Source organism: Pogona vitticeps, chromosome 1 (genome assembly GCF_051106095.1).
Source record: "Pogona vitticeps strain Pit_001003342236 chromosome 1, PviZW2.1, whole genome shotgun sequence".
Classification (NCBI taxonomy): domain Eukaryota; kingdom Metazoa; phylum Chordata; class Lepidosauria; order Squamata; family Agamidae; genus Pogona; species Pogona vitticeps.
This window is the reverse complement of record NC_135783.1, coordinates 45,556,983-45,574,553: the sequence shown is the minus strand read 5'-3', so window position 1 is coordinate 45,574,553 and position 17,571 is coordinate 45,556,983. Positions and strand designations below refer to the sequence as shown.

The 17,571-nt window shown below is 35.8% G+C and overlaps 1 protein-coding gene across 2 annotated transcripts in view; it reads left to right on the top strand.

Moving 5' to 3' along the window:
* ZFAND3 (zinc finger AN1-type containing 3) overlaps window positions 1–17,571 on the top strand; it is a 151,294-nt gene that overhangs the window by 99,344 nt on the left and 34,379 nt on the right. For both annotated transcript variants that reach the window (XM_020785046.3, XM_072991544.2), the window contains one exon: window positions 13,909–13,974. In XM_020785046.3, the coding sequence (XP_020640705.1) occupies window positions 13,909–13,974 (66 nt within the window). The remainder of the gene's footprint in view (window positions 1–13,908; window positions 13,975–17,571) is intronic.

Below are 17,571 nucleotides of genomic sequence, written 5' to 3'. Positions count from 1 at the left end.
TGCATGCTTTACTCAATACATATGGTTGTACTTCAACAAAAACCAGAGCATGAGATAATTTAACTTAATCCCTACCAAAGTGTGAATAGATCTGAATGCTCAGTAATTGTTTTCTTAATAAATCAATTCAGATGGCAGCATTTTGTCAGAGAGCAGCCTCCCCTCCAAACCAAGTCCACATAAATGTGCTGGCTGTGCTTAATTGCCCTGCAGGATAAACGGAGTATAATTGCTGTGAACCATTTTATTCATCATGTTATGGTGAAAGGTCTATCTTGTTAATGGGTGTGTTCAGTGGGAAACCTTTTAAATTCTTTTCCAAAGTATCAGAATAGTCTAGGTGGAGCAAAATTCTATATTCTTGCAAGAATGTGATTGTGTTGCCCAGAAATGGTGATTGCATGAATTCCTCTAATTTCAGTAATTCTTCCTTTAAGACCGTTTTATTTTCTCCAGATGTAGTGCTACACAGTCAATTTTTTTCTTACAAAATCTTTATGTAGAAAGCTAAATAAAGTACAGTGGTGCCTTGCAAGACGGGTGCTCCGTTTAACGATGAATCCGCATTACGATGAGGTTTTTGCGATTGCAAAAGCGATCGCAAAACGATATTTTGAATGGGGGAATTTCGCTGCGCGATGATCGGTTCCCTGTTTCGGGAACCGATTTTCGCTTCCTGACGATCAAAACAGCTGATTGTCAGGTTTTCAAAATGGCCACCGGATGCTCAAAATGGCTCCCCGCTGTGTTTAGGAGCCATTTTACGCTGCACAGGCACCCGAAAATGGCCGCCCCATGGAGGATCTTCGCTGGACGGTGAGTTCTTAGCTGATTGGAATGCATTAACCAAGTTTTAATGCGTTTCAATGGCTTTTTTATTTTCACTTTACGACGTTTTCATTCTACAGCGATTTCGCTGGAACGAATTAACGTCGTAATGCGAGGCACCACTGTGCTAATTAAAGTACTGTACTAGATTTTTTTTGTCACTATTACTTTATTAGAATTGCTTAATTGGGACAGATCTTCTGAAAATGGCCAAATACAGCTGTTCAGAATGTCAAAAAGGCCAATGTCTCGTCATTGCAGAATATTTGGATTGCTTTTACAAGCTGTGACTTGAGGACCTAACTACAGAGTAACATTACATATGTGTGAATTTCACAAATTAAATTTTTAGAAGTTATTTCAAATGGTTTTGTGGGGGATTTAAATGTTTCATTGTACTCCAGCCTGAGTTATTTTGATAGAAAAGAGAATACACTGTCAGCACAATAGTAGTATTAAACAACAACAATAAAAATAAATATTTTTCATCAGGAATATAATGCAGAGAGAAAAGATTAACACTTTCTCCTTACAGTCCTGGAAATTGGCAGCCTCTGTAACTCAATGCTAAAATTATGTTAAATGTGACCATATATGTAACCATGATCATTTCTTCAGCTGAAATTGTTTTGTTCTGTTGTTTTAAATGTTTTAGTATTGATTTTATTTACTATTTTTAATATAATACTTGTTTAATTCTTTCTTAATATCTGTGTACTTACTGTTTTAGCTTTTAAATATTGTCTTTTTAATTATTTAAGCCACCTTGGGTCCTTTTTAAGGAGAAAGGCATATTAATTTTTTTAAAAATAAACAAATACTTTAAATGAAAATTTTGCTTCATTCTCACTTCTTTTTGCTGGATTTAAACCATGAAAGAAAGGGAAATACCTATAAGCAGCTTTTGTGGTAAAAACAAAGTAGAGAAAATCTTTTCTGTTTAAAAAAACCCTGCTTTCAAAAATATATTTTGTGAGTTCATGAAACTATTGTAATACCATTACCCAATTGCTAGTGAAGTTTATGTTCCTTTTTTCCTGAAAACTATAGGTGTGATTCTGGTTTTCAAAGCATATTTATAGGTGATGTCTTTTCTTTCTTAATTATTTTGGCTTTTTTGTTTTGTGTTTGCATTTGGTTTTGGAGAACGTCTTTTTTTGAATTTTTTTTTAGTTTTAGTGTTATTTATATGCCTCATTTCTCCCAACAAGGGACGCAAAGTGGCCCACATTATTAAAATTCACACAATGTGAAAACACAATAAGTTAAATAGTAAAAGATAAATTATGTATGATTTAAAATAAAATTAAAAGATTACAACGTGGAAACATTAAAAAGATTAAAATTTCTGCTAAAATAAGGTTCAGGGATTCAGTTATAATTGTTAAAAGCCTGCCTGAAGAGATGGGTCTTTAGCTTTTTTCGAAAGGATAAAAGTTAATGGGCCATCCTGATCTCTCAAGGAAGAGCGTCTTGATATTAATGAATTCACCAACACAAGAGTACATCTGACAGTATTATCCATAAACAATTTGTTGAGCTTTCCAGTAGGTGGCTGACTCTGTAAAATGTTGATCATTTGGATATGAAAGCTGAGAAATTTTTCTTGTCTACTTCTTCAAAATCTGGTTATTAGGAAAGTCTGTGTGTACTTTATTAAAAGGTCATGCCATATTCTTTCACAGTTTCATTTCATTTGAGTCCTTCATCCCTTATACTAAGTCTGTCACATTGTTTTCTTTCTTTCTGTGCAATTGCTACTGAAGCTGACATTACACATGTTTAAGTGAAAGCTAAGCTGTAATATGACATGAAAAATGTCAGAAAGGAAAATCTTACTTGGGCAGTTGGATCAGATTTGATCTTTCAGAACTACTTCATTTCAGATTACATAAATTCATTCTAATATGTGCTTCCCTGGAGTCCACAAATTTAGTTTAGATTGTGAAGCATATTTAGATCATTCTGAAGAAATGTGTGAATATTATTGTCCTGTAATGGTCATAAGCCCTTTGCTTGAAAAAACAAAATTGGGTTTAGTTGTATTCGCGTAGTTGAAAATCAAATTTGACACTAACCTTTGTTCCTCGAAATTTTTACAGATCCAAAATATACTGTGTAATTTGTTCATTCTTCCTGTGTGTGATCAAATTGCTCCTCATCAGCCATATGTTCCATTGGAATGTATTCAGCTTGCCTAGTGTATGCTTCTATATGGATCTACTTGTGTTGTTGTTTGTTGTTTAGTCGTTAGGTCGTGTCCGACTTTTCGTGACCTCATGAACCAGAGCATGTCAGGCCCTCCTGTCTTCCACTGCCTCCTGGAGTTGGGTCAAATTCATGTTGGTAGCTTTGATGTCACTATCCAACCATCCCAGTTTGGGATTCCTCCAGTCCAGCCTTTCGCATGATGTATTCGCATGCATATAAGTTAAATAAGCAGCCTTGTCATACTCCTTTTCCAATTTGTGTAGCAATGCCTATATGCACAAAATCAGTTTTGTGTGGTGGAATGTGGAAATGACTCATTCAGTACTATCACTTGTGTATATTACAAGGATGAAGCCCAAGCATTTGATAGTGGCTTGGATACTGTGTCATCAGCAGTACCCAAGCCACTTTCAAATGCTTGGGCTTCATCCTTGTAATATGACATATTATTAATAGTTTAAAATCCAATAGAAACAACAGAAAGGCTTAAATCACATTTGGAGGAATTTGAGGATATAACGGGATTAAAAGTAAATTGGGGAAAGTCAGAATGTTTATTATTAAACCACTCGGATGAGGAGAAAAGAAGAATGAAAACAATATTTGAAGGAAAAATGGGAAATGTTATTAAATATTTAGGGATTAATATTACCTGGAACTTAAAGAATATAATTAAAATAAATCTAAATAGATTGATAAAGAGATAACTGGAAGGATAAAAGATTATCAGAAATTAAAGATTTCCTGGTTTGGTGGAATTGCATTATGCAAAATGAACATTATTTTGAAATTATTATTATTTTTTGGATGCTTCCTATAAAGATTACAGAAAAACAACTGAAAGAATGGCAGATAATGATAAATTGTTACTGTAATGGAAAAAATGAGTGAGGATTAATAAAACATTATGGTATGTAACACAAAAAAGGGAGGTCTTGGATTACCCAATTTAAACTTATACAGCAAATCAACTTAGACATATCCCAGATATTATTAAAGGTAATAAAATTTTAATTTGGACAGAACTAGAAATGCAGGGTAAAGAAGAAAAAAAATGAAAGTATATTGTTTAAAGAAAAAATGGAGAAGACATTACAAAGATTACTAACCCTTTCCTTTAAACTATGTTAGAAAATTGGAAAAAGTTTAGAGGCATATTGAGCCCACCGATCTCTCCTTTATCCCAGGTGGTGGATTTAAAGAAATTTCCAGAAAATCTTAAAAAAACTTTTAAGAATATATTAAAAGACAAAAGGATAAGTAGGATAAAAGATTGAAAAGATGAAAGATAAAGGAAATATAAAAGAGATTTTGGGAGGAGAGGGGATTTCTTGGTTTAATATGATTCAAATACAGTAGAAAGGTTGACAAGGGAATGGCAAAGGAAGAGAAATGTAGAAAAATGACAAAATTTGAAGAGAGTATTGAAAAAAAGACTGAAATTTATTTATTTATTTATTTATTTATTTGATTTATATCCCGCCCATCTGGTCTGGTCGACCACTATTAGAAGAAAAGACAGAAAGAAAGGGAACTGTAAGTCAAAGATATAAACTATTAACTCAGGATACCCAAGGATTAAAAGCACAGTGGCAAAATGATTTGTATAAAGAAGTATTAGGAGAAGAATGGGATAAAACATGAGATCAAAGAATTATGAAGGCCATGTCTATAAGGATAAATGAAAATTGTTACAAGGTAATATGGAGGTGGTATTTAACACCGGTAAAACTGAATATAATAAATAAAAATGTATCATCACTATGTTGGAAATGTAAAAAAGACGGAAACGTATTTACATATGTGGTGGTTATGCAAAGTAAGAAAACAAGAATGGAAACAAATTGTTAAATAAGGGAATAAGGGAAATAACAGGATTAAATATTCAAATGTCCCCGTCAATGGCGTTATTGAACATGGTTAAGAAAGAACAATTCTTGAAAGAAAATAACGATTTAATTGTAATAATGGTTACGGCAGCAAGGTTAATTTTTGCAAGAAACTAAAAAAATGATAACCAACTCAATTTAGAGGAATAGTATAGAGAATTATGGGATATGACAATTAATGATAAATTGACATGTGATATGAAAATAAGAAGAGGCCTATCAAAAATAATGATTTTAAGAAAATATTGAGTGTATTCTTGGAATATGTATTTCGGAGAGGGAAGGGGTATACGCCAAGAGAAGAAACAGTGAAGTTTTAGAGAGAAAATGGATTGAATGAATTTAAAAAATATTATTAATGCTAGCCCTGAGGGTGAAGGTGGCACTGGTATATTATGTAATTGTATTTTATTGTGGTGTTAGGTTTATGCTGTTTAAGTCGGATGTTTGTTTAATTAAAAAAAATTAAAGGAAAAAGAAAAAAGAAAATGGCTTGGGTGCACTAAAAGTTCCAGCTGCATGGTTCCCCTCCCCTTTCCAAACACTAATTTGAACCATCATCCCATGGTGGGGGGAAAATTGCAGTTAATTGCATGAGGTTCACATTTATGTCAGCAGGCATTTTTGCACAATTTTCCCCAGTATTCTTAGGTAAATTAAAGTCTAGACCTTCATGCAGGGCTGAACAAAACTTTGGCAGACCATGTATGAGATCAGCACCTAGGTTTTCATAGAAGAAAAATGAAGAGATTATGGGCAGTTCTTGCACCTTCTAGTGTCCATGTTTTATAATTATTCTGAAGGTAGGGGATCCTGGGGCACTGGTGAGGGGCTCAAAACATGGTAGCATTTGGTCTCCTGGGTGGCACATGGGGATTGCAGCTAGCATGCTGTTTATCTTTGTTTTAAGGGATGCATGGTGAAGATACGCTGGTTGGGCAGGGTTTCTTGTTAGATTTTTGGTATGTATCACATTTGATGGGGGGCACGGGTACTATCCACTCCCCAAATCCTAGGGGAAGCAAAGTCTGCCACAATGGTGTATGAAGTAGTTGTTTCAATCAGAGAAGAGGAGATAAACCAGGAAGGAGTAGGCTAGGAAATTGAAACAGCAAAAGAACAAGGAAGTTGGGGGGAGGAGCATGAGGGTACAGACACCCACCAAGGCTGCTTTAGAACATAAATATATAGCATACAGGTTTCCAGACTTTCAGAAATTAGTCAAGCTTTTATAAGTTCCTTTAGTGTCCTGACAGAAACTCAAATAATTTAAAAGCCATCTGGTCATATTTTAAATAGCCATAACAACATTTCCAGATATTTCTTGAGCGTCTTCATAAATCTGTGTATAATTACTAACAAATGAGAAATTATTTGTAGAATCGAAGATACATCTCATTATTTATTGCATGGCATAGTTTTTAAATTTTGTGGACATACAAGCTTTTTAATCCCATTTTATCTCGGGGAGCACTGAACCCAGATTTCAGATGGGAATAATAATGCAAAATAAATTGTGTTGACATAGCTCCCTTCATCTCAGTATCCTGCTTTAATATATTCCTTACAGGAGATAAATGAGCTATGGAAAGTTTTTTAAGCCTTCACAGTAAGAGATTGAATTCAGATGTGTGCACGGAGAATGAATTATTTAATTTTCATCCATTTAACTAATTTTAATAATATAACTTAAATAACTTTTTGAGTCTTCAGTAACAAAGCAGTTTCAACATGTGGCTGGAGAGTAGTGTCTTTGGAGACTTCTGTTGGAGATGTAGCTTCTCTCATTTTATTTTCCTATTGATTTTGAGTACTAATTTATGGCCTTTTCCAAACTTTTTTATGTAGATAAATTAAGCATGTCTCTTCCAATTACACATGCTCATGGCTTGATTCAAGGTCTACATGAAGTCACGGGGGGACATATGCTAGTGTTTTGTGGTTCGGTGTCATCACTATGTGATGACACCCAACTGTTGCTCTTTTCCACTTACAGTAACCTTGCTTTTGAAGAGCATCTCTGTAATGAAACAAAGCCTTAAAAATGGGAGGGGGGATTATCAGAATAAGATAAGATTTGACAAGACCATATTTAAAGAATTTATTTTTTTCCTGGAGAAGGAAAAGTAAGGAAATATAAGGGACACCATATGGCATTCTGTGTAACTCTTATTAGCTATGATGCTCAATCATGTTTTTTTCCAAATTATTTCATTTTCTTTAGAAGGAAAATCCAGAAGTCCCTATTTTCTGTAGTATTCTTAAAAAGTTCATTTATTTAAAATATTTTACCCTTCCTTTATCCTTAAGAAGGACCCAAGGCACCTTACATCATCAAAAGACAATATTTAAAGCCAAAAACTATAAGTATGCAAATATTTTAAAGGATCAAACAAATACCACACTGCGAAATGATAGAAGCAATAATAAAAACACATTCAATACAGTAACATATAACATTTTAAAAATCTCACTTAGGCAGCCAGTCACTGAGGAAAAGCTTGCCTGAAGAGAAAGGTCTGCTTGCAGAAGTACAGCAAAGATGGAGCCAGTTTGACTTCCTGTGGGAAGGAGTTCCAAAATCTGGGAGTAGTAACAGAGAAGGCCCTGTCCAGTGTATCCACCAAATCCACCTGTAAAATTCATGGAATTGAGGGAAAGGCCTCTCCTGATGATCTTAAAACCTGAGCAGGCTCATAATGGAAGATACGGTCTTTGAGGCAGGTTGGACCCAACCTGTTTAAGACTTTCTGGATTAGAACTAATACTTTGAATTATGTCTGGAAACAGATTGGCAGGCAGTGGAGTAACTGGGGTTGTGATCTCCGTAACCAGCCCCAGTAAGTATTCTGGATGCCTCTTTTTGGACCTACTGAAGTTTCCTGACACTTTCCATAGACAGTTCCACAGAGTACAGTATGTTACAGTAACCCACCTGAGAGGTAACTAAGGCATGTGTCACCATGGCCAGATCAGATCTCTCCAGAAACGGGCGCAGCTGGCACCCTTAATTTTAATAGTGCAGGTACTCTCCTTGCCACCACTGAAACAGTGGGTATCTAGGTTTGGCAATGAATCCAGGACCACCCCACAGAAAGAAAGTATTCTCAGAAAACATTGCAATGTGAATAAAAATAACCAAGAGAAGAACATTTAAATCTGTTTTCTGGTTGGGATTTTGCAGATATCTTGCAAATTCTGGTGATATCTTTAAAAAATCACCCTAAACTTTAATAAAAGCAAGGAAAATAATTGCATAAATCTGCTTTTTTGAGGGATATTGTAGCAAATATAGTTTGTATGACAACCTTCGTTAATGTGTCCAAATATGCTTGTCTTCTGAAAGAGATACAGTCAACCCTTGACTTGCAAACTTAATCCGTTCTCGAAGGAAGTTTGTAAATCGAAAAGTTTGTAAGTCGAATCAGCATTTCCCATAGGAATGCATTGAAAGCCAATTAATCTGTTCCAGCTGTTTTTGGTTCTTAGGTCGAGGGGCAGTTTGTAACTCGAATCTTTAGTTCCCATAGGAACTAATGCAAAACCGGTTAATCCGTTCCTACCACTAAAGGCAGAATTTTTATATTTTTTTCCTTTTAACCTAAGATGACTTAGGTTAAAAAAAAGGAAAGAAAAGAGGGAGGGAAGGAAGGAACAGACACCTTTTCAGCAGAAAACCTTTAAAAGCACCTTTTCACCCAAGGCAAGCACCTGGGAAAAACCAAGCACCTTTCAGACAACAGATCACCTTGAAAAGCACCTTTTCAATCAAGACAAGCTAATACAAGCACCTTTTGGGGAGAAGGGGGCAGCAAAGGAGGGAGGGAACACCTTTTAAAAATCCAAAAATCAATTTTTTAAAAAAAGCCAAAAAATAAAATACCGTCCGTACTGCACTGTACCAGGCAGTACCACGCAGTCTGAAGACTGTCTCCAAATCCACTCTCAAAATGCTGGGAAGAACGAGGAAGCAGACAGGCATCCTCTTCACTGGCCAACGGTTAACTGAAAGTTCAAATTTTGCGCTTTCCCCACCTCCCATGCGTTTTTTTATTTGGTTCGTAACTCGAATCTAAGTTTGCAAGTCGAGTCAATATTTTTCTATTAGATTGGTTTATAAGTCAAAATGTTTGTAACTAGGGCCATTTGTAAGTTGAGGGTTGACTGTATTCAGTTCTTCAAAAAACCTTCCAATTTATGAATATGAATATTGTCCTCCTTTATCCATAATTCAAAACACCAGGAAATAGCCTGATATGGCTGCAGAATATTATGCCCATATTGGGAGCAGTGAAAAGATTCCCAAGTTTTACATAACAAAGGACAGCCTGAATGTTAATAGCACCAGTGGCTGGTGCCAAGATGATCCACAGCAGTGATTCTCAAATTGTGATCCCCAGGTGTTCTTGGACTGCAACTCCCAGAAATCCTGATCAGCCCAGCAAGTCGTGAAGGCTTCTGGGAATTGCAATCCAAGAACATCTGGGGACTCCAGTTCGAGAACCACTAATCTACAGGTTATCCTCTTGTACTCACTACCATTCACAGAGTGACACCAAGCAAGGGAAAATCCCAAAAGCTGATTTTTAAAAAATCTCTTAACCACTTTTCACTCAAACACAAAGCAATTGTCAAGACCTTTTTTTAAAAAAAGAAGTATGAAAGGTAGCCCTAATTGACAGATTCAAAAGATTACCCCCAGACCTGGAGCTGATTTCCCTTTTGAAAACTTGTGTCAGGGGCCTGGTCTCAGAAATCCTGAATGTTTACTGAAAGCATTCAAACCTGGGACAAACACAATTGCTCTGTATTTTTGTAATGTGGAAATAACTCTTTGCTTTGAAGCTTTGTTGAAAATTCTCCTATATGATACATTGTATTTTCTGCCTGGTAAGTCTGTACCAGACATGCTCATTTTGTAACACAGTCAATTTTCCCCAATTGGAAAGGCGTCTTTTTAGGATCAGTATTTCAGCTCCTGCAGCTCAGATTCTTTCCAAATTTAAAAAGTCAATGGGGCCAAATGCTATCTTTTAACATAAGCAAGGTGGTATTTTCAATGTACATAAGCTATTTTAAAAACATCAATTTTTGAATGGGGGAAATAATTTTACTTCTAAAAAAAATCATCACTCAAAATCCCATTGTGTAAACTTCCCCAAATTTAGCAGAGAGCAAGAGCAAACTGTCTGCTACACCTATACAAAACTTGGTGGTGATTCAAAGTCCACTTTTAAAGTTATGATACTTTATTTGGGCTACCTCCATTTTTAAAATTGCCTTGTAGAATGCTGATTTGCTCTACTGCACAATAACATAACCTAAAACTTTCTCTAAACATGAAATTTGGTATAGCAGTGTGGCTAATCCCGCAAAGGTAAAATCATCAAGGAGATTATGATGGGAATGAAATTGTCAAGATATTTAATAAAGAATGATGCATTTCTAATTAGTCCACAGTGTGTGTAGTTGAAAAATTAATTGTGGTGTTATGTAAATGTCATGTTAATTAAAAGAGAATGTAGAAGTACAATAAATCTCCAAAACAAGCTGCAAATTTTTGTTACTACTTACATAAAGTTACAGAGGATTTATAACAAAATGTATATTGATTTATTACAACTTTTACCTGACAGTTTAGAAGCTGCTAAAGGAGGCATGATGATAACACAACTCGTTTCTATGCTTCGATTAAACCATAGAATTATATTTTGTTGCTTGTGTTTCTTCTTTCTATCTAGATTTTTCTAGATTTAAGCTATTCAAGAATATTATTAATTTAAGTTACGTGCCTTTCTCATTTTGTTTACAATAGGTGATCGCAGAACAGATTTCTCCAAATAGTATTAGGAAATTTGTTGATACTAAACTTGAAAGCTACCAATCCAGAAATAATTGGATGCTGTGTACATTACTTTAGTAGGCACTGTGACATGGAGCAGATGTCACATAACAAATGGCTTCTTTCTAGGCCAGTGGGCTGCTTAGAACTATCCAACACAGTTTTATATAAGAGAATAATTGGTCATAGTTCAACTTCTGTATTTCAGTGAGGGACTTCAGCACGCATGTCATGTTTTTTATCCACTCTGTAAGCGTTTCATACAAGCAGCCGATCTGTGGTAGAAGTAAAAGCAGTTTCTGGAAACGCTACTGCTTTCTTCCTTTTCAGCCAGAGCTTCTTTTGCAGTCTGTAATAGGGGAATGCACAAAACAATTCTGTGTTGTATTTCTCAGTTTTAAAAGTTCAAAAGAGCAGTCACTGAAGTTATATCTCAAATGTTAGTGGTAAAGTTCTGGATATGTTTTGCTGCTTGAACTTGTAATGATTGAAACATTTTACCCTACTTTATATGTGGTGTTCAGTTATTGCTTTGTCATCAATAAGATCAATATGGTCCATAGTATCAAATCAGGAATATAATTTAATGTGTTTTTTATGTTTAAGATTAAAACATAATAGTAATGTAATTTACTACTTCATCATGATTCTAACTCAGGGATTATTTTGCCTGAATGGAAAAAAATATTGTTCATATGCTCTTCAAGTAAAATATAAAATTGGATTTCACTAAATTCACAGCATAAAACATTTATAACTTTCTGTATTATCCTAATATTTAAGAATAAAAGTAGTTCTGGCTATCCTGCTGTGTAACATCTGTCTAAAAACAGATTTCTATTGTCTTCATCATTATACTGAAACAGTGTCCTTATGATACAATGGGCTTCTGTGCCTATACAGAGAATCATCCAGAACATTCTAGGGCTGAGCAGAAAATTCCACTTCCAATCTCCTATCATAAAATTCTTTGTAGTTGTAGAGACAAACTAATGCCACTAGTAGAAAATGTTGTTTAGGAAAATTGGTACTGTATCTCGCTACAAACTGCACACACCATATTTCTGGAGAGGCCTTATCCTGTCTGGATCTTTTGATAAATATGACATATGTCAAAATAGTAGCTATTATTTTCTATGCGCAATCTCACATTAGCTTATTTAATCATTCTTTATTGTAGTACAACAACAGCAGCAGCAGCAGCAGCTCTGAAATAAAGGCACACATTGTTAATCTGATAAGCACCTCATTCCCATTGCTTTATACTTCAAGTAAGCTTCAAAACTGTGAATGAAGAATTACTTGTTCCATAATACTTGTAAATAAAGGTTCACTAGGATGTTATCACCTATTAAATATCAGGTTGAAATATGGGATCTCCTATGTCATCTAAAATTGTCTTTTTAAAAAGTATTAACTAAACTCATTGGATGGCCAGAAAAGCCATTTCAGCATTATCTCTTATATACTGCTGTACCTGTTATATATACCATATGGAAACAGCTCTTCTTGACAGCTCATTCCAATGGCCACCATAATATGTAACTATAGCATGTTGAGAATTCCATATCATGGGGAAACAGAATTTATTAACTGATGTTATGTGCGAAGTGACACTGGGGACAACTTATGCAAAAGCATTTCCTCATGAGAAGTATGCTTTATACTGTAAATTACATTCTGAAACTTGTTGGAGAGAATGATAATACCTGGCATTTATATAGTGATATAAATCATTCAGAACCATGAACTACCCTGAAAGATGAGCCAATGTTATCCTCCTGTTGCTGGTGGCGAATTGGAAGAATAGTTACTGACTTAAAGGAATTAATGGCCCATATGAGACTTGGTTTGCAGATTCTGGGCTCATATGTCACCTTCATAACCAATATAAAGTATAAGGTTTGCTAACCTTCTGATGCATTAGAAAGTCAACATACATGCTTCTACAAAGCTGTTTTATGTTCAATTATTATTACATGGAATTCATATGTTCAGTGTATATTGACTGAAATGCATTGGACAGTTACTAACAAGGTGACTGGTGTAGCAAACTCCCTCGAGTCTAGAGTAGGGGTCTTCAAAGTATGGCCCATGGGCCACATCTGACTCGCCTTTCCATTTTATCCAGTTTCTTCCCTTCAGCCCGTGCACATACACATGGGGGTGCTTGTGGGGCGGTGTTGCATGCAGGTGGAAAAGGGGGTGCGGGCATGCGGGTGGGTGGGTATGCATGCATGCACACATGTTCCTGTTCCTTCGACCCTTAAAATGTTGAAAATACCTTGCGTGGCCCTCACAGTCAAAAGTTTGGAGACTCCTCGTCCAGAGGATTATTTTGTGATACATATTGAATACTTCTAAGCAATTTAGAAACCTCTCACCAAAAACCAATTGCCATTTTTATGCATATAGGTAATATTGGTTTCAAAGAATATATGTGTGTGCTGGATATAATGATTTCTTGTGGTATGTATATTACCTTCAACTGTTTTGGATATTGTTCTGTTGTCACCTCACTATGTAGTCTTGTATACTTTGCAACATCTCCATTTTTAATAGACAAACAACATATAAATGAAATTGAAATACTGTTTAATAGTTTGGACACAAAATTATCAATATTTAAGTTGGTAAAATTTTATAGAATTTAAATAAAATATTTGAGTTAAAGATAAAGTGAGTTAGGGTTTGATCACTGGAGATCCACCTAAGTTGATAAAAGAGCAATGAACTAGGTGTTCCAGTTGTTTTCCAGATGTATTTTTAAGAGATGCCTCTACCATAATCACACCAGAACTATTGCACACAATACTGTTTAAACTTTTGTCAGTTTGAAAAACAGTTTACCGCAGAACATAAGAGGAGCTGCTTCATAGAAGTCTAAAAAATCCTTTATGCCAGAGTACACATTTGACAGTTCTTTGAATCTGAAGCAAAATAAATATGAGGTGATAAGGAATGACTTGCTAGAGGAACCACAATCTCCATCTGTATTCTACCCTATCCATGACATTTGAGGATGTCTTATGCAAGTTTTTATTAGTTACTTTTATATTAGATATAATTCTGTTCTAGATATATCACGTATAGAAAAAGTAGTACATGAGGACTGACTCCCTCTCTTCTTTATTTCAGGTGGGCCATGCACAGATACAGCTCATGTCTCCTTAACCACAGCAACCAAAAGATCTTGTGATTCAGGTAAATTTTAATATCTTTTACAGTTTATTTTAAGCTGTATATTGAAACAGTATATATCTTTGGTGAGCTACTACTCTGAATCAATGACTAATGACAATTGATTGCACAGAACATAGGAGTAAGTCAAGATTCTTAGAATCCAGTGTAGCTATATCCTATCACTGTGCTTCATAGGTGGCTTACAACAGAATGTAGCAATTAAGAACAATCATTTAAAAATGCAGCTATTGTAGAGGGTCACAGTGTCTTCTTAACAACAGTAGGTCTTGCAGAACAGGTACGTGTTCCAGATTCTCTGATTAGCTTTGAAACTGGAAGGTAGTCATTGGCTAAGCAATAGGGTTCCACTCTGTATGTAAAAATATAAAAACATAACAGCTTCGACTCAGAATGCAACAGTTGTGTGAAAATCTCATATAAGAAAAAAACATATCCCCTGCCCCTTAAGCTTTTGCATTGAGAGAGGGAATCATGTACAGTCTGTATGTTTAAAAATCTCACAAGTTACTTATGCTGCTTATAAAAATTACTTTAGAAAATTTTCTGCTGCAGTACGTCTGTAGTAGATCAGAATATAGTCAACACAGCAGTATACATCCTAGATTTTCCCCTCAGCCAGCTGCCTCTAACTGTAAATTAACAATCTTTATCTCAAGAGTTTCCAGTTATCATGCTAAGGCATGAGGCAATGTCTACTGTGTTGTGCTATATAAAATTTAGCACACCAAAACTAGTAATGGTATGCACATATTATTTCAAACCTCTGAAGGCTAGAGGGGCCAGCTGTGAGAGGACATACAAAAGCTCACTTGTAAGGGAAAATATCACACACACTTTCCTTGAGAGACATGTAATCATTGTCATATATAACTGTGAAGGGAATAAACTATCAAATCTCAGTATCCATGCAGTTAGTTAACTTTTGTGAAACCATGAACTGATTTTTAAAATGTCATTATAACTTTTGAAAGTATCAGGAATTACACAACACAGTTGTTATGTGAAAGAAGTCTGGGATTGTAACATACAGCCCTGCTCTCACCTGTCCGTCACAGCTGGGCAGTGGAACATCAGCCAATGAGGGGACGGAGGGTGGTGCAGAAGGGGGAGGAGCTGGAATATATATAGGGGTGTGTGAGGTGTGAGAGGGTTAGATAGGGAGATTGAGAGTTAGTGATTAGCATGTTAATAGGCCTGTGAGCCAAAATAGTCAGTGAGGAAAAGTCTGTGTGATTCAGTGAATGAGAAACAGTGATTTACAACTTGATTATCTACCTGTGATTTACTCATTTTATTTTATTATATCAATAAACCAGTTTTGTTTTGGAAGAAACACTTGTCCTTTTTAAACATTGATTATAATTGGTGACAGCAGTTGAAGAGGAAGAGTAGTGAGCAGTCCTGGAGGCCTGAGTGGATAGAGGGAAGGGAAAATATCACACACACTTTCCTTGAGAGACATGTAATCATTGTCATATATAACTGTGAAGGGAATAAACTATCAAATCTCAGTATCCATGCAGTTAGTTAACTTTTGTGAAACCATGAATTGATTTTTAAAATGTCATTATAACTTTTGAAAGTATCAGGAATTACACAACACAGTTGTTATGTGAAAGAAGTCTGGGATTTTTAAGCAAACTCATTCAGTAGAAAAATGGGAACTACCTGCTAAACCAGAGTTCCTCCCTCTCCCACATTTCTTTGTACTTTGGCTAACTTCCAGGTATCAAGAAGAGAGAAAGAGGAGGAGAAGAAAGAGCTTTCACTGAATTTTAAGATATGATAGCAAGCAATAGTTGTCCTTTGGTGTTCTAAGATCAGAATCTCATTGGACCATGAAACCTCTGTGTGCTGCATTACCCCCAGAAACCCAAAGAAATGGGATATACCTAACATAATTCCCATCAGTTTGATGTACATAGGTTTTATGTGCACTAAAAAATAAGTCAGAATAGCAAATTCAGTGGCTGAAATTCTGTTGCTTAGCATAATAAGTCACACTAGAGTGGGCCCATGGACTCAGTAGGGATATGATGATTCAACTCCTCTGCAAGTTCCATTGATTCAAATGGGCCTAAATTAGTTACGACTTAGTTTAGCCTAGTACATTGCAACTAGAGTAGGCCCATTTGAATCAGTTGAACTTACTGCTTGATGTAATGCGACTTAATACTCAGAGCATAAGGATTTGAGCCAGTGACTATTTCCTTGGATCTGCCTCTGTGTATAAACACCACTTGACATGCTCACATTTTTGTTGTGCATCTTATGTCCAATAAGGATAAAAGGCTATGGGTCTTCTATTAAATAGACATTCTTTAGATCTGCACTCGTAAATTGTCTGTACCAACAATCTAAAAAAAAGGTTAGTGTGGCCTTTTATTATAAAAATAACTTGGATAGACTTTTGTTGTTCAGTTGACCTTTAAGGTGCTCTTCAAGGCTCTCTAGTATTTGACTGGTAGAAGGTACCATGTTAAAAATCCAGCTATCTTTGGGCCTTCTCACTGGGAGTCATGTGGTGATAGAACAAAGGTGTACTGTACATCATCAATCCTGGTAATGACAGTGCACATTAATGACCTTTTTTTCTTACTCAGTTCTCAGTTGTACTAATAGAACAGCACACCAAGCAAGGCTGTAAATAAAAGTTACTGCCTAATAGGTGGGCACTGAAGTGGAACATACAAGAGCTGAGGCACAGAGACCTTATTACCAGGTATCAGCAATTATAAACAGGATAAAGTGTCCAGGACATGCAGTGACACAGCAAAGGCTAATGGAGGATGGGAGATGATAATATACCAGGATAGTATGATGGATGTTGATGGAATTTTGCTGTCTTGTTTTGTGGTCTTATTTCTGTTATCAGTAGTATTATCTCTTCCATACTTCGAATAAGAGAAGCAGATCATTTTTTATCTGTTGCCATAAATGTAGAGAAATGTTTTGCATAGCTCTGGATTAAAGCCGGAGCTATTATCAGAAAGAAAGAAGCAGAAGTAAAAGGTGACAGAAATGGGATTAGAATCCTAAATGTAGGTTTTTGGTAATTTTTCAGAAAACAAAGAGACGTATTTTAAGCATCATTGAAAAAAAAATAAGGCGCAGAAAAGAAAAACTAAGACATCTCTTCCATAATCAATTAATTTTGTTGTTGTTTAGCTATTTAGTCATGTCCTACTCTTCGTGACCCCATGGACCAGAGCATGCCAGGCCCTCCTGTCTTCCACTGCCTCCCGGAGTTGGGTGAAATTCAAGTTGGTAGCTTCAATGACACTTTCCAACCATCTCATCCTCTGTCGTCCCCTTCTCTTGCCTTCACACCTTCCCAACATTAGGGTCTTTTCCAGGGAGTCTTCTCTTCTCATGAGATGGCCAAAGTATTGGAGCCTCAGCCTCAGGATCTGTCCTTCCAGTGAGCACTCAGGGTTGATTTCCTTCAAAATGGATAGGTTTGTTCTCCTTGCAGTCCAGGGGACTCTCAAGAGTCTCCTCCAGCACCACAACTCAAAAGCATCAATTCTTCAGCGGTCAGCCTTCTTTATGGTCCAGCTCTCACTTCCATAAATCACTACTAGAAAAACCATAACT